The sequence below is a fragment of the Lissotriton vulgaris genome, chromosome 4_1 (genome assembly GCF_964263255.1).
Source record: "Lissotriton vulgaris chromosome 4_1, aLisVul1.2, whole genome shotgun sequence".
Classification (NCBI taxonomy): domain Eukaryota; kingdom Metazoa; phylum Chordata; class Amphibia; order Caudata; family Salamandridae; genus Lissotriton; species Lissotriton vulgaris.
Window position 1 is genome coordinate 391,730,348 of NC_141691.1, and position 24,542 is coordinate 391,754,889.

General features: G+C 42.5%; 1 protein-coding gene across 3 annotated transcripts in view; it reads right to left on the minus strand.

The window, feature by feature from the left end:
• HDX (highly divergent homeobox) overlaps window positions 1-24,542 on the minus strand; it is a 249,858-nt gene that overhangs the window by 216,039 nt on the left and 9,277 nt on the right. For 2 of the 3 annotated variants that reach the window (XM_086918767.1, XM_086918769.1), the window contains exons 2-3: window positions 22,409-22,493; window positions 10,984-11,093 (exon numbers count right to left, since the gene is read on the minus strand). In XM_086918767.1, coding sequence (XP_086774893.1) covers window positions 10,984-11,052 — 69 coding nt within the window. In that variant the 5' untranslated portion in view covers window positions 11,053-11,093; window positions 22,409-22,493. The remainder of the gene's footprint in view (window positions 1-10,983; window positions 11,094-22,408; window positions 22,494-24,542) is intronic. The other variant, XM_086918768.1, reaches the window with a different exon arrangement.

Genomic DNA, 24,542 nt, shown 5'->3' on the forward strand with positions numbered 1-24,542 from the left:
CAACATAAGAGAGTTGCCAGGAATAACTTTTTCTTGTACTTTCCTTTCACAATGAAGCAATAGGCCCCATACCTCTAATGAAATGTAAACTAAATAGATCCTTGGATCTTTATCCATTATTTTTATTTGTTAATTTTCTTCTTACATTTAATGTTTTAATTTTAAAATTGTATTTCATATTCTCTTTCAAAGTGGTTTCTCACATTATTTTTGATTAACTACAACTAACGTCCTAGTGAGTACTTTTCAGTTCACTCGCTCAAAGAAAGATAGACAGTACATACCTAGTGCACTAGGCAACTTTCCAACTAGATACCTGCCCACCCCTGCTTAAAAGAGACTAAACTCATTAAATCTAACTATGACTCCAGTACCTGCTTGGAGCCAAAGCAAATTTAAAACATTCCATTTATTTCGGTGCCAGCAAGTATACAACACGAAAGAGGGAGCTATGGTCCTCACAGTCCCTTTAAAAATATTGGATATATAGGATGCCATATCCACACCGATAGACATGGCACGCAACACTCACCTTCAACTCAGAAAGCCACACCAATTGCCACCTAGCATCGCCTAAAGAGACCCATGAACCCTTCGCCAACTGCAGTCACACTTTCACCCACGCCAACTCGCCAGCTCTTTTTGCAACTCAGCCAACCAACGACGCAACTGCATCCTACTCAACATGTGATCCCTCCAGAAACACGCCACAGAAATATGGTACCTCCTTGACGCTACCTCTCCTGACATCGCCTTCTTCACAGAAACCTGGACCCATGCCAGTTCTACAACGGACATCGCCATCCCCGATGGCTACAGGATCACTTACAAGGACTGTGCCGACTGGCCAGGAGGCATCGCCATCATCGACAAGAACACCCTCTGACTGACTACACACTCAAATGACTCAACGACAACCATGGAACACCTCTACTTCCAGATCCAGACCAACCCCAAAACCTCACCTGCAAGCCCCAGCAGCCCCTGCCTGCCCTTCACCGTCGCCATTGTAGACCTCATTGTACCCCAGGCTCTCGCATCTGCAGAGTACATCCTAATTGTAGACCTCAACTACCACCTTGACGACCCCAGTGACCAGAACACTGCCTCCCTACTAGAGAACCTTGATAGCATCGGGCTCAAGCAGCTAGAGACTGCAACAACCCATACAGACGGACACACGCTCAACCCAGTTTTCCCTGCCAGCGGGAATATCCCCTACAGCCACACCACCGAACTCCTCTGGCCCTACGACCACTGCATACATCTTGCCTTCGCCACGCCACAGTACACCGCCGTCCTAATCCACCACTTGCCCCGTCACAGCTGGAACAAGGCCACCGATGGAACGTCTTGTGGTCTTCCTCGGCACGACCAGTCCGCCAAGATGAACAGATGCCAACACCGCAGCTAGAAAACCTTCACCTATTGATCTCCAACTGCACCGACACTCTGGCACCCCTCAAGAAGACACCAGACAAGCAACACTCCAAGTAAGCCAGCTGGTTCACTCCCACCCTCTGCATGTCCTTTAGGATAGTCCTGTCATGCATATCCCATTTTACATACATTGTCCCATCCACACAACAATAAAGATTAGAAACAGGTGACCTTTTACCTAGTGGCTTGCTCTGGTCTCTTCGAAACCAGTCTCTCGGTATTCTAACATAATCTCTGTACCTGACATACATAAACATGTCCTTAGGCATTGTACAATTATTCTGTGAAGACTACACAAGGTAGTGGTGGTCAAACTGTCACACTTCAAAGAAAAGTTGTCAGACACTGGTACATTTGAATGATAGATCACATAGGTGTATTTAAACACCAAAAGTCTAATAGGTGCCAATCATGGTAAGATACCCCACTACCCAGTGTATCATTAGACACAAAACACAACAGTGACTTGATCAAATGAAATGAAATGAAAGCAGGATTTATAAAGCGCATGGCTGCCCTTGAGCGTCCCAGCGCTAGAGACAAGGTAGAAGGAAAGGAGGAGAGTTAGGGGAAGAGCCAGGTCTTCAGAAGCTTGCGGAACGTGAGAATGTTGGGTTCTGCGCGCAGAGTGGAGGGAAGGGAGTTCCATACCTTGGGGGGGATATAAGAGAAACGGCAACCCCCTGATCGAGCCCTTTTAAATCTTAGGTACATGTGCCAAGTGAAGATGGGAAGAGCAGGTTTCTTGGGTTTTCATGATGTCTAATCAGATGTTTTAGAATGGGGGGGCCCTTATCATGGAGGATTTTATGAGTCGTACAGAGCGTTTTAAAGTAGACCCGTTCCTGCACAGGGAGCCAATGTAGTGAGCTCAGGGAAGGTTTTGCAGAGCTCCTACGGTTGGTGCCTGTTAAGATACTGGCTGCAGAAATTTGTACGCCCTGTAGTTTGGCAATGACTTTTTTGGGGGCGCCGAGATGAAGAGCATTGCCGTAGTCAAGTCTAGATAATAGTATGCTCTGAATGATGAGCTTCCTAGTGTCTTGCGGAAGGAGGGCGAGGATTTTGCGAGTGGTCCTGAGAATGCCGTAACATGCACCTGCTGATTTCCTAGCTTGAGTGGTAAAGGTAAGGTCATGGTCTAGCCATATGCCCAGACTTTTGATGGAGGATTTCGGGGTCGAGGCTGGGCCCATACAGGGAGGCCACAGGATGTTTGACTCAAAGTGGGAAGGGTTACCTAGCACCATAATCTCCGTTTTCTCACCGTTAAGCCTGAGATGGGAACGATCCATCCAGAGTGAGATGTCACGGAGGCAAGAATGAAGATTGTCAGGAGGGCGATTATGGTGGCTGAGAGACACTACAAGCTGCATGTTGTCTGCGTACGTCACTAGCTTGACTCCATGAGGGGACACTATTTTCTCAAGGGGGTACATATAAGCATTGAAAAGGGTAGGGCTCAGGGCAGAGCCCTGGGGAACACCACAAAATACAGGGGTGGAGTGAGATTTAGAGGTTCCCTCCCAAATTTGGAAGGAGCGATTGTGAAGGAAAGATTCCAACCAAGATAGTGCAGACCCCGAGATTCCTAGTTCCCCAAGTCTGTGAATTAAGATAGAATGGTTGACGGCGTCGAAAGCTGCGCTTAGATCCAGGAGGATCACTGTCACTGATCCTCCTGAATCTAAGATATTTCTCGCCTCTTCCACGACCGCAATTATGGCGGTTTCCGTGCCCTGACCTGGGAGAAAGCCTATTTGGGATGGGTGAAGTAAACCGTTAAGTTCCAGATAAGTTGATAGCTGCTTATTAACAAGATTTTCAGCCGTTTTACTTACTATGGGTAGAAGGGAAATGGGCCGATAATTGCTCAAATCTGTGGGGTCGAGGTGGGGCTTTTTTAAAAGGGGTTTTACAATTGTCTTTTTCCAGCCAGAAGGCACGGTGCCTTGGGTTAGAGAGGTATTAATAAGTTGGACCAGAGGAGGAAGGATGGTCGATGTAACTGATTTTAGGATGTTAGATGGGGCTGGGTCCAGTGGAGAGCCGCTTTTGACGGAGGAGAGGATGGGGAAGAGATTCTCCTCAGTGGCAGGAGAAAAAACGTTTAAGCCTGATCCATGTTGCGGCTGAGTACAGAGGAGAGGTTCTGAGAAAACTTCTCCTGTAAGGGGAGGGAGGGATTTTAATATATTTTGAATTTTCACCTTAAAGAATTCAGCAAATTCATTGCATCGGTCCTTAAGGAGATTGATAGGGGGAGGAGGGTCTCCACTTTTTAAAAGTTTGTTTATAATGCAAAAGGTTTCTTTAGATGGATTGGGGGAGGTTCTGATTTTTTCCTCAAAGAAAGCTGCTTGGGTGAATTTGAGGGTCTTTTTATAAGTGAGGATTGATCGGCTATACTCTTTCTTTTTTGTGGGGCAAATTCTTTCCTCCAGGCCCTTTCATGTTTTTTGCTGAGTTTTTTTAATAAGCGTAGCTCATGGTTGAACCAAGGGGATTTAGGCTCCCCTCTGGAAGTATGGACGGGGGTCTTGGGAAGGGCTATGTCGAGAGAATCTTCAATTGTGAGGTGGAATGGAACATTCCAGGAGTTGCCTCCATTCTTCCGTGTCCAGTTTCGACCAACGGCGTTAAAGGGTGGTGGAAGGTAATTTGGGCCGTTGAAGAGCTGGTAGATGTCAGCGGAAACAGATTAAAAAATGATCGGTCCATGGGAGGGGGATCGGTTTTTGCATTTCAAGGTTGGAAATATTGGAGCATAGGGGATCGAGAAGGTGGCCTTTAGTGTGGGTAGATTGATTGCTTAAAAGATAGAGTTGATACGCTGCTAGATCAAGTAACAATTCTGAGGTTATTTTATCATTGGGATTGTCGAAATGCAGGTTTAAATCACCTAAAATCATGAAATTAGAGGAGGTACTAGCAAGAGCAAAGGCGGCCTCCAGAAGAGAATGGGGAAAGCGACCTTAGGGGCCTGGAGGGCGATATACAAGAAGGCCTAAAATGGATTTTGAAGGAGAAATTTGGATGAGAAACAGGACATTTTCACAGTCCAGGATTGGGCTATCGGTAAGGCAGCAGAAAAGATGATCCTGGTAAATTATGGCGAATCCACCTCCCTTCCCTGATGGTCTATCAAGTCTCTGAATCAGGAAACCAGGAGGCAAGGCTTGCACAACATCAGGGTTAGAGTCAACTGATAGCCATGTTTCCGTAAGAAACAGGACTTCCAGGTGATGAGTCTTGTAGCAGCATGTTTATTTCCAGGGCATGTTTGGGCAGTGAGCGGCAGTTAAGCAGGGCCATATTGACTGGGGCCCATGTAGAAGGATGAAAATCAGGTCCCACGAATTGAAAGGGGCACTTCGGGCAGTGTGTAGAGGAGTCCATCATAGAGATGTCTTGAAAGCAGCCCAACTGAGGGGAGTGTCTAAGTTGGATAAGTGCCTCTCGTGAGTACACAGCTGGATGTTCAGCACTAATGGAGAGAGTGCTGGGCACTGGGCCCTGTCTGGCGCGGACGGGCGCAGACGGGCTTGCCTCTGGCGCGCCATCGGCGTGCCCGCTGCGCTCGTCCGCTGCACGTACGATTTTAGTGTTGCATTGTGTAGGGTGAGTCGAGTGAGAGGTGCAAGACTAGCACGCCGACCTCACTCACCCAAGATGGCGCCCGCAAGGGAAATCACGCGTCCAGGTAAGCCCCAAATCGGCAGCCTGGAGGGGCTTCGCCCCTCTTGGAGAATAGAGCGAAGAGTAGGGCCTGGAAATGATTTTGTTTTTAAAATATGGTATAAAAAGTCGACGATCGCTAAAAGTAATTAATTCTCCCAAAGTGAATTGTGCAGTCCAAAATAGTAATATCTAGCAAGAATTCCTGGCCTAAAGTCCCCGGCTTTCCGCCTCAGGGACAACTACCTTAGTCAAGGAGTGCTTGCAGGTGGAATCCTTTTGTAGGGTGGGTCAAGTGAGAGGCGCAAGACTAGCACGCCGACCTCACTCACCCAAGATGGCGCCCGCAAGGGAAATCACGCGTCCAGGTAAGCCCCAAATGGGCCCTCTTGGAGAATAGAGCGATGAGTAGGGATTGGAAATGATTTCGTTTTTAAAATATGGTATAAAAAGTCGACGATCGCTAAAAGTAATTAATTCTCCCAAAGTGAATTGTGCAGTCCAAAATAGTAATATCTAGCAAGAATTCCTGGCCTAAAGTCCCCGGCTTTCCACCTCAGGGACAGCTACCTTAGATCAAAGCATACAAGCAATGAGAAACCCCGGCACTCCAACCATTCATATATACAATTTGTATATATGTGATTCTTTAAAGCAAGAGAACATACTGATGAGAGAAGGTTTCTGTCACAGGAATCATGTGAGAGAACAGATTTTATTCATTTGTTGCAATAATTTATTTGCTAATAATTAACAAAAGAAGAATTCTTGATTCAACAATGCTACAACCAATATGTTATTCACAAAAGATGGATTCTGTGATGTACATAAAAGCCCAGTTCTTTGTCATGTGGAATGAAAACAGCCAACGCGCGTTTCGTCACCACCGTGACGGGTGTAGGTTGCCGGAGCTGCCGTGGACATACGTACAGGGTCTTATCACAGTACCTTAAATACTGCAGCTCATTTGTCCACTGAATAAGACAAAAACTCCATTCACTAAATGATCTTATCTATGGTATTCTAATAAACTGGACTTTTGAATGTCAGACGATATTCACAATACAGACTCTTTTTGTATTATCCGATTTCTTCTATTAGCAATCTTTTGAAGCAATCACTATTTGGATTCTATTTTTATTCATACTGGGTTCAATTATCAGACAAGGAGTCCAATACTGACTGTTATATATATAAATTTTGCCGCATGAAAGACATGTGAAACCGAGCTTCGGTGCCCAGGCCACAATAAGAGGGAAAGGGACCAGAAGCAGTTATTACACCACTTGTTTCATCCTTGGCCAATAGCTAGCTGTGCATGATTTCATTTGTTTCATTTGTTTGAAAAAACATTAATGATTGTTTCCAAAACAAATATGGTTGTTTTCAAAACATATCGATTCTAGAAAAAACCCTGGAGTGAACACTTAAATATAAAAGACCCTTATTTCCCCCTACAAATTAGAGGAGAATTCCTTCTAAGCGGCACATGGTCCTGCATGCTGAATCTTTGACACAGAGCGGTCTGACACACTTTGCGGGGTGTCATCCTCGAAACAGAGACGGGGTCCTTCATCCTCAACCATCAGGTGAGGGGGCTGGTTCTTCCCTAGGGATTTCTTGGTTACAGATATACACATACAGATCTAGGCTAGGTTCATTTAGGAAAATTACTTAGTGCGCGTATTTTAGGAATATGCAAGTGCTACTGTTTTTATCTGACTGCTTCTGTTCATCTTATTAGCACGAAGGTATAAATGTATCAACTATTTACTTTATTATTACTAGCAATCTCTTTTGTATGCTTCTGTCTCCTGATTGTCTCAGCACATATGTTTTACAAAAGGCTGTCACTGGACCAATAAATGCTTATTTAAATGTCCTAGTTGCCATCATGTGTATTTTGTGAGAGTAAACAAGCACAAGTGTCTGAGCGAAACGTAATGTACTGTTTTCCATGATACCTGAGGAATCGGGTTTTCATGTTCAGTGGTTGCCAGAGACTACCTACACCACTGTAAGATACAGGGGTGCACTGTAGAGCTAGCTGGTCTAACGTCCACAACAAGGCAATGGACTGGATCCACTCCTTCCTAACTGGCCGAACACAGCAAGTCTGATTACCCCTCTTCCTATCAGAACCTAAAGAGATCAGCTTGAATGCCCCAGGGCCCCTCCCTGAGCCCCTCCCTCTTTAACATCTACGTGGCTCCCCTCATAGCCATCGTCAGAAGCCACAGACTCAACATTGTCTCCTACACAGACGACACCCAGCTGATCATCTCCCTCACCAACAAACCCACAGCTGCCAGAATCAACTTTCACAACGGAATGTAGGCAGTTGCCACCTGGATGCAAAACAGCTGCCTCAAGCTCAACTCGAACAAGACCAAAGTACTCATCCTTGGACCCACCCCCTCAGACTGGGACGACTCCTGGTGGCCAGCCACACTAGGAAAGTCTCCCACCCCTACAGACCACGCGCACAACCTCAGCAGCATACTGGACTCTTTGCTCTCATTGAACCGTCAAATCAACGCAGTATTCTCATCCTGTTTTCACACTCTACACCTGCTTCGAAAGACGTTCAGATGGCTCCCCACAGAATCCAGAAAGACAGTCACCCACACACTCATCACCAGCAGACTTGACTACGGCAATGCACTTTATGCGACCATCACCCAGAAATAGCTCAGGAAGCTACAGAATGTCCTAAACGCTGCAGTCAAACTAGTCCTCGACATCCCCCACCACATGACACATCACCTCCAATAACTCCACTGGCTCCCTATCAACAAGAGATTCACCTTCGAGCTCCTCACTCACTCCAACAAGGCCCGCCACAACGCAGGGCCAGAATATCGCAATTGCCTCGCTTTCCACACACTCGCCAGACAACACTGCTCCCCCATCTCACCCTGGCCTTCGTCCCACGGATCTACAAGGCCAGATCTGGAGGAAGAACCTTCGCCTACCTTGCTGCCAAGACCTGGCACACCCTACCTCTCAGGCAGTTTGCATCGGTGACCCAGTTCAGGAAGGACCTCAGGACCTGGCTCCTCGAATGAACCACCACACCCATACGGATCAGCAGCCCCCGCAGTGCCTTGAGACCCTCACGGGTGAGTAGCTGGACTTTACAAACCCCTGATTGACTGAATGATTGAGTATGGCGGCTGTTTTCAAAAAGTTGACTGCCCACATTTATAAAATTCCTACAAAACATTCAATATGCAAATCAATACACATACTTCAAGTTACTGTAGAGAGAGATGAGGAACCAGCACTGGGCCGAAGGCTCACCACACATTCTACACTGAACATGCTCTATCAGTAAGTATACAATTATTGCAGAGGGTTGCCAAAAAACGGCTTCTGCTGTGAAAGGACAGCAAAATGCCTTGACACAGGCTGTGGAATGGAACATTGATTAAAAAACAGCAGTGAAATGAAGGGGTTAGAGCCATGGGACCTTATTGCTATCTCCAAGCCTGATGAAATGGCACACACCAGGGAAATTAAGACATTCATTCAATTGACGGAGAAATAGGAATTTTCAAGAATGCAAGAGTATCAATATACAAAGATTTGGCATGTTCTTGATTCAAGTACAATTAACTTGGCAAATCTTCCAGATGTAACTTCCATAGAAAGAAGATTTCTGGGATAGAGGTTTACTAGGGGTGCCCCATAATCCTCTTCAAGATACTACAGCTGGCATACTGCTTGCCTTTAGGAGTAAATGGGAGCGGTATGTAAGGTCGCATGAAGACATATAATGGAGGGGGAGGGGGCAGTCTTGAAGCACAATGAGGTGGCAATAAAAGCAAGTATGAGGATGGTCCAGCTCAAGATCCTTCATAAGGCATATTCCAACTAGCACTGGCAAATCCAATAGGTCTGGTGTTAACGCCAGTCTTTTGGCTTTGTCATTGCTTGTTCTATCCTGGTTTTTGTAGAGCTTAATTTTTGAGGGGGTGCCAGGCCCTCACCAATATATATATTAAAAAAAAAAAATCAACAAAAAGCAAAAACTTTTTGTGGAGCAGATTGCCGTTACTCAGTGTGAAGTTAATCAGTGGCTGAAGTAGGCTGACTCACTGCCCAATGCTGTTTGCTTTAGAGGAAGTGGAACAAAAATGTGAATGACATAATATAATTTTGGTAAACTCAAATGGCTTTGGCTAACCCCAGTCCAACAAAAAGCAGGCTGTACAAAATGGGTCTAGCAATGGATAATCTCTCAATGAAATGCAAAGGGAGGATAGATCCTACATTACATACATTGCCTAGATGTAGGATTTTACAGACATTCTGGGTAGACAGCAGGGACACCGTTTAGACAATACTTGAGGCTGAGTTGCCGCTAACCCAGTAATACATATTAGCATCTATATGACGTAGACATATAAATGAAAACAGCACATTTGCTCTCTGAGCCTAATGGTGGTCAAATGGACATAGCACAAGAATGGAGAAATTATTGCTGTCCAATCTGAGAAAACTTGGAGTAAAGGCATGGAGGCCAAAAGGGTGATTTATGATAGCAGAGGCAGCATCCAGAAGTTCTGAAAGATCCGGGGCACATGGCTGACATATTATGGGCTGGTGTGGGGCTCTTGTTTAACACCATGCGCGCTACGCGTTTTCCCGCTGTGCGCTGACTTTTGCGAAAACCCACGGTTCATGACGTGCTCAGCTTGTCATGAGCGTACGACAGGCGTAACTCATGACGAGCTGAGCTCGTCATGAGCGTTGAAGGGGTTAAGGACCGGATGATGCCTTTTCATGTGGGGGTGGCGGAGGTGGGACTTGTCAACAGCCCACATCCTCTTCCTCTTCCCTCTTGCCTCCTTCTACTGCCCAGACAGTAGGCAGGTTGCAAAGATGCAAGCATACAATGCACGCTATAAACAACTACGTATTAAACTGATTTGGACAGCATCTGCATGGTTGATTTATGTTCAAATGTAACACTGAATTTTGTTTACAAAAATGTAAGAACAAATTACTTCACAAAAACAAATATGTGAGCATACAAATAAAATGATGGTAGTTATACATTTTAAGGAATTATTCCTATCACATGAATACTTAGCCTACATAGCCACGATTTCTAGAAATTAATACTTTTTACTTGCACGTAGGCTGCTTTAAGATTCTTATCTGATATGCATTATTGCTTTTAGTTTAGTCAAATTTACCAAGTTTACACAAGGTGGAATGTCACAAAACTGCTCAAGAAAGTAAACAAGGTGCAAGACTGCACTTACGTTTTAAAGTATCAATTAACAGGAGTTCTATGCAAAACATTAAAAGGCCATCAGTTATTACTGTGTCCAACTTTACACATCAAGCTATATTTATTGATTTGCTGCTGATGGAAAACCATGACAATACAAGATAAACTTCGGAGAAACAATTTCTTTCAGAAATTGATTAATATTAAACTCATTGAGAACGTTTAACAAAGAGTTCTATTCTTGAGTATTTCACTGCACATCTCAGCAGAATTCTAATATAGACATACAGCTTTGTTCTAAATTAGTCTGTATGTTGTTGTTCCTAGCATAAAATGAACGTACTTAGAGCCCAAAGAGAGTAGCTGTTCCTAACCATAAAATACAAATTGTTGGCATTAAATACAAAAAGTGTTTAAACTAGCTATTAGTCAGGCACAATTTCTGAGCACATATACATTTGGACACTCGTATCTGCCAACTTATATGTGACACATGAAAGACATAAGAAATGATGTATATGTCCTTAAGTAGTAAGCAATACTGAAATATTTGCTCTAACACTACTATATAAACACATTTATGTAGTAATGATCATCAACAAATAGGTATTCGTTTAACGTACCTCCTGTTTGACTCCCTGAAATTCAGTGGAGGTCACTTCCCCAATATTTGGGGCTTCCACTTCCTCCATGACAGGGACGTCACAGCAGTTTTCCACGTGTATTTACAATCCTAAAGGAGCAGAAAAAACAACTGTAATTTCTGTATGACAATCTGAGAGAAGATCGAGACAAGCTATATTGTATATTGAACAGTATATTGAACGAGACAAAACATTTTGTGAAAAGATCCTCTAAAAAAAATCTGATGAGTTAATACTTTGCCAGATTAAGCAACATTACATGCAAATGAAACATATGTGAACATTAATGTTAAACTAATGTAAGCATTTTGTGTGACAACATTAATAGAACACAGCAGCATTATCAACAGGCAGCACTGTAAATGTAATGTTGAATAGCTCCCTTTGACAATTGCATTTTCTCAACCCTCTCTTAAAATATCATGGAAAAGAGAACAATAGGTATGGATGTATGACGTTACTCCGCATACTTTTACTCCGCATACCGTTACAACGCGACTTTTACAACGCATACCATTACAACGCATAGCGCTTTGAGGTGCTGGATAGTGGTAAGTATAATTTACTATTCTAACTCCAGTCCCCGTGGACCCTAGGGAAGGTGTTGGATAGTAAATTATACTTATTCCCTATCCTAGAGCGCCCCCCAGCGCAATGCGTTGTAATGGTATGCGGAGTAAAAGTCGCGTTGTAATGGTAGTGCGGAGTAAAAGATGCGTTGTAACGGGTGTATACCATAGGTATACTTAAAGTCCGACGTATGGATTTCAAAGGGCAAAAAATGGAATAAACATTTCTGAAAGTCATTAGATGTGGGCTTTTAAAAAAAATGTTATGTTGCCCTCACAATGTCTTGACTTTACCTGCTCTGTCACATTTCCTGTTATGACAAATGATATGTTACCTGCAACTGTTAATTTGCATAAAGGTACCAAACACTGACACAAAATTTCTCCTGTCTTGATCGATTGGGTTTGATACAATTCAGCAACTGCTATTATGGCGGGTGATATCATCTGAGGTGTCAAAATTGGAAGTAGGAAAATTTAATGTTCACTGTAGGAAACTTGCCCTTTCTGCTGTTACCCTGGATTTTTTTCCTTTTTGCTGAGCCCTAATGTTGCTGACTGAAGAACTTAGTGCATGTTACCCCTGCCAACAAGTGGTAAAGTGCAGTGCTCCTCGTTTCAACGTGATGACATTGGTAGAACCCTAATTGGCATATTTAACTTACCTACAAATCCCTAGTATATCGTAAAACGTGCACCTAGGATCTGTAAGTTAAATACCATTAGTGGATTCGGCACCCACTTAAGTGACAGTACACACATGACTGCAGGGCTACCATTGTAGCCTTGCTGTTTTTGTTTCAAACTGCCAATTCAACCGGTCAAAATATTCCCTTTTGACAGGCCTAAACAGTCCTTTAAAATAATAATAAGTTTCTGCGAAGTAGGCCTTACTATCCATAGGCAGCATGCCTGGCATTTACAAGCAGGATATGTAAATATTCAATGTTAACTATATTCTTACAGTTAAAAGGGCTACTAACGCTTTTTTCCTTGTAGTATGGCTAGCTGTTCAATAGGAAAACACTGGGTTACCTTATAGCACTTAACAAGCTATACCTTCAGTTTGGGAAAAGATAGGAAAAAACTTCTTCCACTCGATTTAACTATTTAAAATACTCTTAAATGGCAAAGTCAGATTTTAAGCTACTAAAACTGAAAATGTAACTTATAGAAAGTTGGTCTTTTTTTTGCCAAACTCAAATGTGCCTTTCAGCCAGTATTTAGCTAGTGGTGTGTATTCCTTCCAATCACAGAGACTAAAGGGTAACCTTATTACATTTCAAAATGATAACTTTGGTGAGGAACCAGATATAAATATATTTCAAAGACTTTTTAATAGTTATTCAAAAAAACTATTTAATTATAAAATCAAATTTGTGCTAAATATTAAGGAAAAGGCACTTTTAGAAAGAGGGAAAGAGGGAGTGCTCATTTCTGTGGCTACACAGCGGTTGCACAGGGAAAGAAATGTTTTGCCATCTGGGATTTATTCAGAAAGCGGTGCTGTGGGATTCTTTTCTGTTGGGCATACATGAAATGCTCCTTTTAAGGGAGTAGGGTTACCCCTGTGAACTTTTACCCTATTGGTTAGGGGGGGCCAGGAATTCCCCCATCGACAAGTTGGTGACAGGTATAAATGTGGCACCCACAGTACCCTCCTCAGAACATACTGGACATGTGGAAGATCAGAAGAGGACTGAACCTGTTGTCTGAGACCTCAGAAGAGCCTAGGAGACTAGACCTCCACTCCTTCTTGCACCAAGGACAAAGTGGACCGTAAGAGTCTGACGTGCTGTTCAAGCTACAGTGACAAAAGAAGCTACAAGAGGCCTTTCTTGCAACTGCCCAGAACTGGTTTAGTATTGTTGATCGATCTACACATTATACAAGTACTGCACTTAAAAAGGCCCACAACTTTATTCTGGCACCACAGTGAGGCTAAATCAGAAGATGCTTTGGGAATATTAGAGTAGGCCAAATGATCCCTACGGTTATTCCCTTTCTTAAAGGAAAAACAAAGGGTAGTTCATTGAAAATGTCAATGTTTTCTCTCAATCCTGGTAATAGCATTGCTCTGTGTATAAAACGTAGCAACCCATACAATTTTGTCCATATTCTTCTTAGCCTTGGGGGTTAATAGGAACTCCATATGGTAATATCAAGGACCTCTTAATCAACCTGCTGGGGTAAACCCAAGCCTCTAGATTCTGGGCCAAAACGTTAGCTTCAAGGAAGTAGTCATCCTTGAATTTACAATTGAGTCGGATGAGGAGAAATTGATCAAATGGGAGGCCATCTTTAAGACTACTAGGGTGATGGCTCGTGTTCTGAATCAAAGCATTGTGAGCAGTTGGTTTGGTGTACAACCTTGTGGATAATTTTCCTTCATGGGCAGTGATAGTGAGATCCAGCAAGTCAATGGGTCTGTTGCAAATGTGATGTAAATTCATGGTCAAGAGGCAAAGAGTTTAAGCAATGTAACAATTCAGCAAGCAAAGAATGGTTGTCAACCCAAATAAAGAAAATATTGTCTCTGTATCGTTTCAACAGACGTATATTCTTGAAAAAAGGATTTGTGTCTGATTCGTAAATGTGTCTCCTCTCAAAATCAGCAACAAACAGAATTACTGCCCATCAAATACAAAATAGTTAAGCGTGAAAGAAACATGCATTCAGTCTGATCATTATATGCAGTCTTTACATTGAGCCATCTATATTTTTTCTTCAGTCTTGACTAGACGACTTCAATTTCAATATAAAAATTCATTGTTTGGAAATAATGTACGCAGCGTGAAAGTTACGCAATTTTCTTTGAATTTTCTATTTTCATGATAAGAATGATTTATGCAAAGCGATAATCTTCTTTTGAATTTTCCATTCTTATTTTCAAATGTTTTCGCATTTCTCTGGCAAGTGTATAGTTTATCACTATGCTGCAACATGGTACTTTCTTAAAGTGGACATCTTGCCTGGAGAGGCATTGTTAGCTCAGGCCAATTTTATGGATGACCTCTTAGTTAAAGAAGCTTTGAACTTTGCTATGGCCCAGCGCTTTGGGGCTCTTCTGGCTTTGTAAATGCCTGCGTTTCTTCTGTGTTTACTACCATTGGCACCGCCATTGACGTCTTTTTTTTGGGACACCCAGCGTGCGCAGTTCGTGCCTCTGCAGAGTTTCTTGGTTTGGTGTGGATAGTACATTAACAGAGCTACCAGGTAACCTTATGTCTTCATGCGGATCTTGTGCCTGCAATAATTTAGTGGGGTAATTTGTCACTCAAATCATAATTTGCCTTTCCACTTTAGGATAAACGTACATTGTTTGACACCAAGATCTTTTCTTTTGGACCATTTCGTGATGCCACGTAAGTGGCGGTTTTTAATGTTTTAGTTTGTGTTATTGCTTTATCAGGTTATTAGCAAATATATGATTAGGGCTCCCGGTTTTCTGTTTTTAAGGCTTTTTACATATAAATACAGACGGAAAACAAGTTTTCCTTTATCTGTATTTATATATAAAAAACGGGAAAATACTAGTATATTTTGCTCTGCTGCCGTCTGGTGTCTCACCTTCCTTAGAGGGTTAAGAGGTGACAGCTTCCCCAGCTTCCCATGTGCACACAGAGCTGCCAGCCGCACCCAAGTACTTCACAGGTCATTGAAAGACCATATATTTGTTAATGAGGCTGCTTTGTTATTTCACCCCTTTTAGAGCCCCTGCCAGAGGCAGATTAGGTCGGACTTCATAGCTGCCAAGGTTTCAGATTGCAACGTTTAGGCAACCATACACTGTCAGCTAAAGTAATTCACCATCATCCTGTGCATAAGACAACCTTATGTCTACCTTTCTGTTTTAAAAATATTATGATGTGATGTTCATTTTATTTATAAATCGCACGTGTGCGGAAGCTTAAAGGCGCTGCAGCTGAACAGGCTGTAACCAGAAACTTTTTTTTGTTGCTTTTTCTTTTTAGTTTTGAGAAGTTTCCTGCTTTTCAGCAATGCAGGATCAGAGCGGTGGAAAAGGGATGAGTATTGCAGAGCTTGGAACCGATATTAAACATTTTAGTTATTTTACCCAGGTGACATTCATGGCTGGCCGCACAATGCAGCAAAGATAACACAACCTCATTGAGCTCTAAACATCGCCTCCAATAATCACACTAACACCTTACAAATAAGATCGGGTGTCACACAGAACATTTTGCCCTGTCAAAGTTTTTTTTAATGGATTCTAACAATGTCAGGATGGAGCTGAACATTTTTTTTTAAAGACTGTCTGCAACCAGAGCGAGCGCGACTCTGGGAGACTCTGCTGCTCTGTGGGGGCCTAAGAAGAGGTGAAATACAAAAGCCCCATTAACATGCAAATGGTCTTTTAAAGACCTGTGAAGTGCTCGGGCCGCTGTGTGTGCGTGCCCGGGAAGCAGCCTGGGCTGACACACAGGCAGGGTTAGATGACAGAGGTAGGTAGAGGGAGGGAGACAGAGGGAAAGGGAGTGAGGGAAGGGGAGTGAGGGAAGGAGTGAGGCAAGGTGAGGGAGGGAGTGAGAGAAGGGGAGTGACGGGGGGAGTGAGGGAAGGGGAGTGAGAGAATGTGGGAAGGGGAGTGAGGGGAGGGGAGGGAGAGAAGGGGAGTGAGGGAATGGGAGGAAGGGAAGCTTACAGAAGCTGGTACTTACTTGGGCCGGGGCCGGAAGCAGAGTCCCAACTTGGAGTGTGGCGAGGACGACTCCATTAATTTCTAAAGCAGCGTCTCTCTGCAAGGCAGTGGCTGCAGGCTCATGAATTCAGCCACGAGCCACCGCAGGCTACCATAATTCGGGGGTTTGTCAAAGCGTATCAGTGATCCCTCTAAGCTTGCGCCAGTCCAGTGACACACAGACCCAGGGCTAATGAACGCGCGCTGGGTCTGCATCAATCTCAACGGACGCTGTGGTTATTTACTGAACACAGCTCTGCACATTTGTATCATGGGAATTCAAGCCAATAGGCTTAAATCTTTTAAACAGGATCTTTTAATCTTCTACCCATCAGCAATCTTCCTTTCTCCCCAAGCAGGAATCTAATGACCCAACATGACCTGTGTCCTGCCTGCCTCCAGGCCTTCGACAGAGATAACAGATTGGGGCTTATTTACAAGCTCCTCGCGTTGCATTGTCAATTTAAATAAATGTGGAAAAATACTAGCTGTAGCGTCAACTTTTGCGTGTGGCAAAAATAAATGTGGATAAATACAGAAAAAATGCCCGAAAAATAAATATGGATAAATACAGACGGAAATGGCAAAAAAATAAATACCATAAAACCGGGAGCCCTATATATGATGTGCCGGGACCTACTATATTTGTGTTGAGGGCAAATCTGTGGTCTAAATAAGTGGCAGTTCCGGGTCTTAATTGTTAACTCATTCAGTTAAGTGTTTTTGCACTTGGTGTATGGTCAATATTCCTGGCACACGGGACATTCATTTCTTTGTTTAATTGGTGATCTAGTCGGCTAAATGATTTTCACTGTGTTTATGGTTACTAATTCTAGCATTCTACTGCTCTCCGAGATTTATGGAATTGTTTGTTCCCTATGGGTAAACCTGTTCTCCTTTCTGGCTTTTTGTTGGCATGATTGGTTCTGGGTCTAGTCAAATAAGCCTACTCATAGATTCTTTGGATGTAAGTAGCATCATTACACCTTTTGAGTTTGGTCACTTTGCCTCTCTTTACTTTTTATATTAATTAAGGTGCCCTCTGTATATTAGTTCTCTTTACTTTTGATATTAATGAAGGTTTGAAACGCCGTTGACGCTTATGGCACTTTTGAAGTGATTAAAACCCGCAAATTTCCAATTTCATTTATTGAGTCCTCAAAAAGCTAATTGTCCTAATGTCTGTGTTTGATTGCTTGTAGCACATTATGTACTGTCTAAAGTGTTTTTATTGTGAAATAAGCTGAGCATTTAATATGTATGCATCCGCTATGTATTTTTCCATAGTTTTATATAGCGCAAACTTGACCCAGTTGCGTTACACAAAGACACGTAGGCTCTGGGATATTATGTGATTTGTCCAGAATCACACGATGTTGAGCGTCATTGCCGAGATTAGAACCCGGTTCCCCAGATAAGAGATCGTCCAACCTAGCTGTTAGGCTACATCCTCTCCCCTGTTTTTGGCAATAGCACGCCACTTCGGTGCTGGGCGTGTCTTTTAGCAAGAGGGTATATGACAATGCAGAGAGTGTTTGGAAGAAGGGATGGGTTGCTTGTCTGTTCAAGGTGTGTCTGCAGGGAGGGTATATCTGTAGGATGTACATGTCTGTCTCACCACAGGGTGTATTTCACAGGCGTGGATCAAACTCTCCGGCGCAGTTCCCAACTTCAGATTTTTACAAGCTCATCCTCAAAAACAGATGACAATCATTCTAGTCCACTGATCCTTGACCACCACTTGCTTCATGTGCACAGGAAAGCAAGAAAAGGGAGGGGAAGAGGAAAGTAGATAAAAGGGTGGGTAATGGGGCAAACAAGAAGGGTACAAGCAATAAAAAAAAACACTGGCAATGCCAATAGATCTGGTTTTAAAGGAATGTTGTATAGTAATGTGAAGCATTTGTAGTAGGTAGCATGGGAAATGATATGTATTTGTGCGGAAGCAAACAACAGTAGAATAATATTGGTGTAGGTCAGTGGTTCCCAACCTGTGGTCCGGGGACTTTATTTAGGTCTTGTTTTATTTTGTTTACAATAATAATTTGAATGAATTTTGAATTATTGTGTAGCCATTTTATTATTATCATTTTTGTGCTTTTTTTATATTTATTGATTGTGTAACTGTTGTCCCTTACCTGGAACCCTTTCTTGTTTATATAACTTTCTAAAAGTAGCATTTACAGAATTGAGACGGAAAATCCAACTTTGCCATTAAAGAGGGTCTTCAATTGCAATTCTTTAGACAATAAACTCGAAATTCCTACCTGCTCTCAGCTTGAAAGTTATCACTTATTAAATGTAATAAGTTAACCCAATGTTATTCTATGGGAGAAGTAGGCCTTGCAGTTGTGAAAAACGAATTTAAGTGTTTTTCACTAGCAGGATATGTAAAAGTTAAAAGTACATGTCCAGCTTTTTAAAATCACTGCATTCTGTCCTTTGGCTATTTAGGGCCTACCCTATGGGTGACTTTTATGCATTATTAAAAAAGAAATTTTAGGTCTGGCAAAAAATGTATCTTGACAGGTCGAAATAGAAAGTTAAACTGCACACACAGGCCGCAATGGCAAGCCGGAGGGATGTTTAGAAATCTACTTAAGAGGGTGGCACAATTGGGTCGGCAGGCCACCTAATAGCATTTAATTCATAGGATTGTGAAGGCAAAATGTTTGGAAATGACCCATCAGAAAGGGGCAAGTCCAATAGTTTAAGGCAAGTTTCATTCTTCATCTTCCCCTTTGTGTCCTTTAGGGGTAGCTATAGAATCCGCTTATATACCCTTTTCTCTTTTAATGAGTGCATATCTGTTACAATGCATCCTAACCTGTAAACCATTGCCTGTACCTGTAAACTACTGAGTGCTTTGTTCTTCTCAAATGTTCAGAACAAACAAGATGTTCTTCTCAAATGTTCAGAACAAACAAGATGTTTTGAAATCTTCCATCTATTATAACAAAGATATTAAAATTAACAATAAAACCACCGCTTGGAAAACTTTAAAAAACAAAGGAGTAATATGAGTACATCCATTAATATTAAATGGATTCCCTGCAGATTTCCCTCAAGATCAGTCTTAGTTTCAAATATCCTAATTATTTGAGAAATCTTATACCTCCTTAATCAATGCTGCTTTCCAACACTATTCTACTCTTAGCTCTCATTCTTCTCATCACACCTCCCCACTACTTCCTTTTGTATCAGCTAACCGTAAAGCATCAATACTTTATTAAACATTAAAGTCTTGAAATCCCTATAGAGTTAAATTCAAAATAGATTTGTTTTGGGAGCATGACTTTCAGACTTCTTGGTCGATTGAACTTTGGGACCAATTTATATTTATAACCACCTGTTCAATACCCCCACATCTTTAGCTCATTTTAACATTGATCTCACACCTAAATGTTGGTCTTGCGACAAGCAACAATGTGACCTACACCATATGTGTTTGACCTGGATCTTTTTGCAGGGTTATCCATAAACTTTTTGCCTTCTTCCTCCTATTTTTTTAACCTTTTTTTGTTGGCTTTCGGACTCTGGGCACTTTATTGCTGCTCACCAGTGCTAAAATGCATATGCTCTCTGTCTAAAATGCAAAGGTAATTGGTTTTTCCAAGTTTGTCATATTTGATTTATTAGTAAGTCCCTAGTATAGTGCACCTGTGTGTGCAAAGGGCCTGTCATTCAAATGCCACTAATGGCCTACAGCACTGATTGTGCCATCCACATAAGTAGCCCTGCAAACATGCCTCAAACCTGCCACTGCAGTTTCTGTGAGTGCAGTTTTAAACTGCTATTTCCACCTGGCAAGTGCACCCTATGTGGGAAGGGTATGCCCAGACGTGGGTCCCGTGCTCACTAAGCTCAAGCTATCCTGGCTGAAGACGGCTGAGAGCCAGAAACCGGTCCTAGGATTCTTGATTCCGGTCCAGGGAAGACATGGCTTGGCAGTTCGGGCTGACTGTTCCCAAGAGGCACAGGGTCAAGACTGATTTGCATATGGCCATGTCTGAACTAGGGTGGCTTGGTGAGCAAAATAACGATGGATTAAACCCAGATCTGTGACTGGGGGTGAATGTTTTGCCATTGTGCAACATTCCGTCCATCATCTTGTGTGTTCTGAAGTGCACCCACTTGCCAGGCACAAACATTCCCTTTAACTACATGTCGTCATCCTTAAGGTATGCCCAAGGCAGTCCCATGGGCAGGGTGCAAAATATTTAAAACGTAGGCCATGTACTGTTGTGTGTTATATGTCCTGGTACTGAAATACTGGTAATTTCATTTTTCACTACAGCAAGGCCTATCTTTCCCATAGGGTAACATGGGAAATGCCTTGAAATACCTTTCAAGTGTAATTTTCCATTGGGAGTAGATAGAGATTTTGAGTTTGCGGTCTCTGAACTCACAATTCAAAAATACATCTTTTGGTGAAGTTGGTTTTTAAATTGCATGTTTGAAAATGCCACACTTGGAAACCAGACATTTTCTTGCTTAACCATTCTGTGCCTCTGTCGGTCTGTAGAATACACATCTGGGTTGGCTGATAGTTGGGCTCTTGGGCATTCACTCTAGACAGTCACTCAAAGGGAGGGGAGGTGTGCCTTGCAAATCCTGATGGGGCATCGCCCTACTGGCGGGCCTTCCTGAGCTAGAGTGGTGGGAGGAGTTGTCAATGACACCTGAATAGGGCTGTGCCTGCCTTCACAGGAAGCTGTCTTGCCTACTTAAAAAGGTAGAAAGGGGTATAAGTTTTGGTACTCTGACTGCCCAACTTCTGGACTGAGGACACAGCCTGGAAGAAAATGTGGATGCTGTAGGAGGGAGGGACTGCCACTCTGCCTGTTTCTTTGTTGTGCTGGCCTTCTGCGTCTGTCCTGGGTGTGAAAGGATTGGACTTTGCTTTTTATATACTACTTCCAAGGGCTTGTGTGGGCTTGCATCCTGTTAAGAAGTCTCAGGTCCCTCAAAGACTTCACCTGCCAGCATCTTCTCCTGAGAGTTGTGACTTGCCAAGTGGTGCCAAATCCAATTCCTGCCCTTGGAAGTGTAGAATGTAGATCTTAAAGAGAAAATCCATGCACTGACTCCCAGCACCTGTTTTATCGACCCATCGCTGCCAACGATCAACGTGTTGCCGCTGTGTGCCCCAAAGCATGGCTCCAGCTTGACGCAACAACCACAGCTTTCACCACAAGCCCCAGTCCTGAGCAGGAGCTCTACTCGTTACATTGCATGCCACAGGAGAGTGTACTTCCACCCTGCATGGCTTGCCAAGTCAACGACTATATTTCTCAGAGCGCAGCTCCACCACACTCAAACCCCTTCTCCCCAGGGATGGATATGTGACCATCTTGTCTGCTGACAGTTTCTTCTGCACTACCCAGCGGGAGCTCACAGCCATGCCAGTGTCTCTGCCTATGCTCTGCTAGTCGCCTGCTAGGTAGAAATCGACCACTGCAGGAAACGAGTTCTGTAAGCCCTGGATATATCAGAGCAGGCACAATAAGCGTTGGAGGAAAAAAAAATCCCTGCCACTATGTTGACCACACCATATAGATATTTTTATTTTAATAATTACTATTAAACATCTTCTAAAAACAAATCAAAAGTCCCAAGAACAGTTCACCAAAATAAGTTTTGAGAATAAATCACAGGTGTAAAACTACAGATGTGACTAGTTAGTATTAGTATACAAAAGCAGTTTATACTTATTTTATAACTGAACAAAACAAAATACTTGGGTGGCAAGTTAAACCGGAAGTAATGGCGTTAAAGATGGGACATTGTCATATGAACTCAAAAGAAAAGTAACACACATACACAGTTTTTAGTAACAGAAATATGAATGAGGGGGCAGGAAAAATAAGTTTCTTTCTCACTGGAGTGCCAATGAAAACCAATTCCCCAGAATAAACATGGAAAAATATGCCTGATAGGGTTGTACGTATGAAGAGCAAGTAGACCAAATAAACTAATAATACTTTAGATGTTTCTGAAATGCCTTGACAGAGTTGTGTCCACCCACAGGAAAGAAGGCAGACTGAATCATGGGAATTAAACAACTTCTTCGGGTGAGATATATAATGATGAAACACCCCTTATGGGCACTTTGTTAGAAGAGGATATCTACCTTACAAAGTGGAATTGGTTTCAAAATCTCCTGCAGCTTCCAATCCAGTAGGTGGGTATACCACATGGCATGAATAAAAACATAACTGCAATGATAGAAACAAAACTATAAGTAGGAATTCCAGAAAATAAAAATGCTGCTGGGCAAAACAGTGATTAGATTTTAGATACAAGGAAAAAAGATAAATATCCATGAGCCCCAACTGATTTATTTATAAAGCGCTGATGGTCACCTTATGATAACTTGTAAGAAGTTTGGACTTGATTATGATACACAAGTACATAAAGACAAATCATTTTTAAACCACTATGCTCTTTTATTGGCCTGGTGAGCATTTTTCCCCTTTTGAACAAAAATTAAATCATTGTATTAGCAACTATTTCAATATAGGACCAAGAAAATGTTTAATAATGCTGATATAATTCATATTATGGGAATTTCACACTCATGTCATACTGTGTGATTATGATGACGTTCAGTACAAAATTTTAGAGCCGGTACAACCATAACTCAAGCTATTTGTGCTATTTTTAGAGCGAAATGTGTTCGTGTAAAAGAATTGACTGATGTTTCTTCCTCCAGGATTGTCCTTTGGGAAGACACTACAACATTAGAATCTTGGTGTCACCAGGCTCCAGAATAAGCTCCTCCATGTCAGTTGAACTCTGTGGTGACAGTTGGAGCTAGCTGTGGCTGAGGTGTACACAATAAAGCTTCTTCTCCACCTTTAGCTGTCTCTATCTTCTGTTGGCTGCACCCTGCTGATTTTACATTGGTGACGAGGATGGGATGTGTCTAGCATCCACAGGTGTACACCTCTACACGTTCTAGATGTAGTTTTTCACATTAAGCACTGCAGTGAACATTTTAACGAGACTGATGGTATTTGACACTAAGACTCATGCTGGAGATCATCTAAGCGCCAGACTAAAGAGTAGCACTGAGAGCCAGACCTATCACTGAGTTATGTTAGTACTTGTAAGAAGCTGATGGATGGCTATGAGCCCAAGAACAGAAATTAGTGCCCCAGGGTGTCAGTCAAAAATAACTGAAATCTTATCAATGGTGTGTGGAATGAATCGGATGACACTGTCATCCCGAATCTCGACTGAAAGAGTGATGCTGGGGAAACTGACTGTCAAGTAAGTATTAATGCAGGCAAGTGAGTCCTTACACACTGAAAAATAAAATGAAGGAATATAAAATTAATTTGCAGAGCACATTAAATCAAAGGGTACCTTGACGAAAACCTGAGAAACAGAGCTCATTAACCACAGCAATGCCCTAATAAAGTAGGATGAGAAAAGTCAGGTTTTCCAATAATTTTTGAACAGGACAAAAGAGTCAAGTCTAAGATGAGTCAAGTCTAAGTAAGATATGATTAGTATGGGGTTTCGGAGTGTAAGATATGATTAGTATGGGGCTTCAATAGTTAATTTCTGTGCCTAACAGCACTATCAAGGTACGCAAAACAGATGAGCTCCTAATCATATCTTACAAACAGGGCTGAGTCAAGAGCAGTGCTGTACATGGGAGCATGATTCCACTGAGAAATGGCGCTTATTTCTACGACTTCCAGAAAAGTCTTAGTTTTATCGTCAAAGAATGTAGGACGTTATCTGCACGGTCCTGGTGCAACATGGGCGTTATGTCAACATATATACTAAAAATGTACGCGTTCTGACTCGCTTCTTTAGTCCTCTACAACGGAAGATATAGCTGATACCCCTTTTTAATTCGATCATCAATAAGATCTCCAGAAAGGGTAATACAGGGTTTTGTGCACAGAGAACCGAATGGGAGAGATGGCTCTCTGTCAACTCTTTCAACTAACAAACCTACAGAGTCTTTATCTGTTCAGTGGTCGCGAAGATTATCATGACTAAATATTTTTCTACACTACAGAGCGGTGCCCCACTATCCTGAGCTGTATGCCAGGTGAGGACAAGCACGTTCCTCTCGTGTCTGAGGTGAACCTGAGGTCAAACTCTGTTTTAATCAGGTTCAGTTAAACCCATATGTAAAAAGAGCAATAACTTAAAATGTAGTTTGTGATAACTTATACTAATGTTGGCTTTGTTATCCTGATTTGTTCTTGTCCCTGTCTATGTGTGTGTGTTTTGGTGACTTCGAC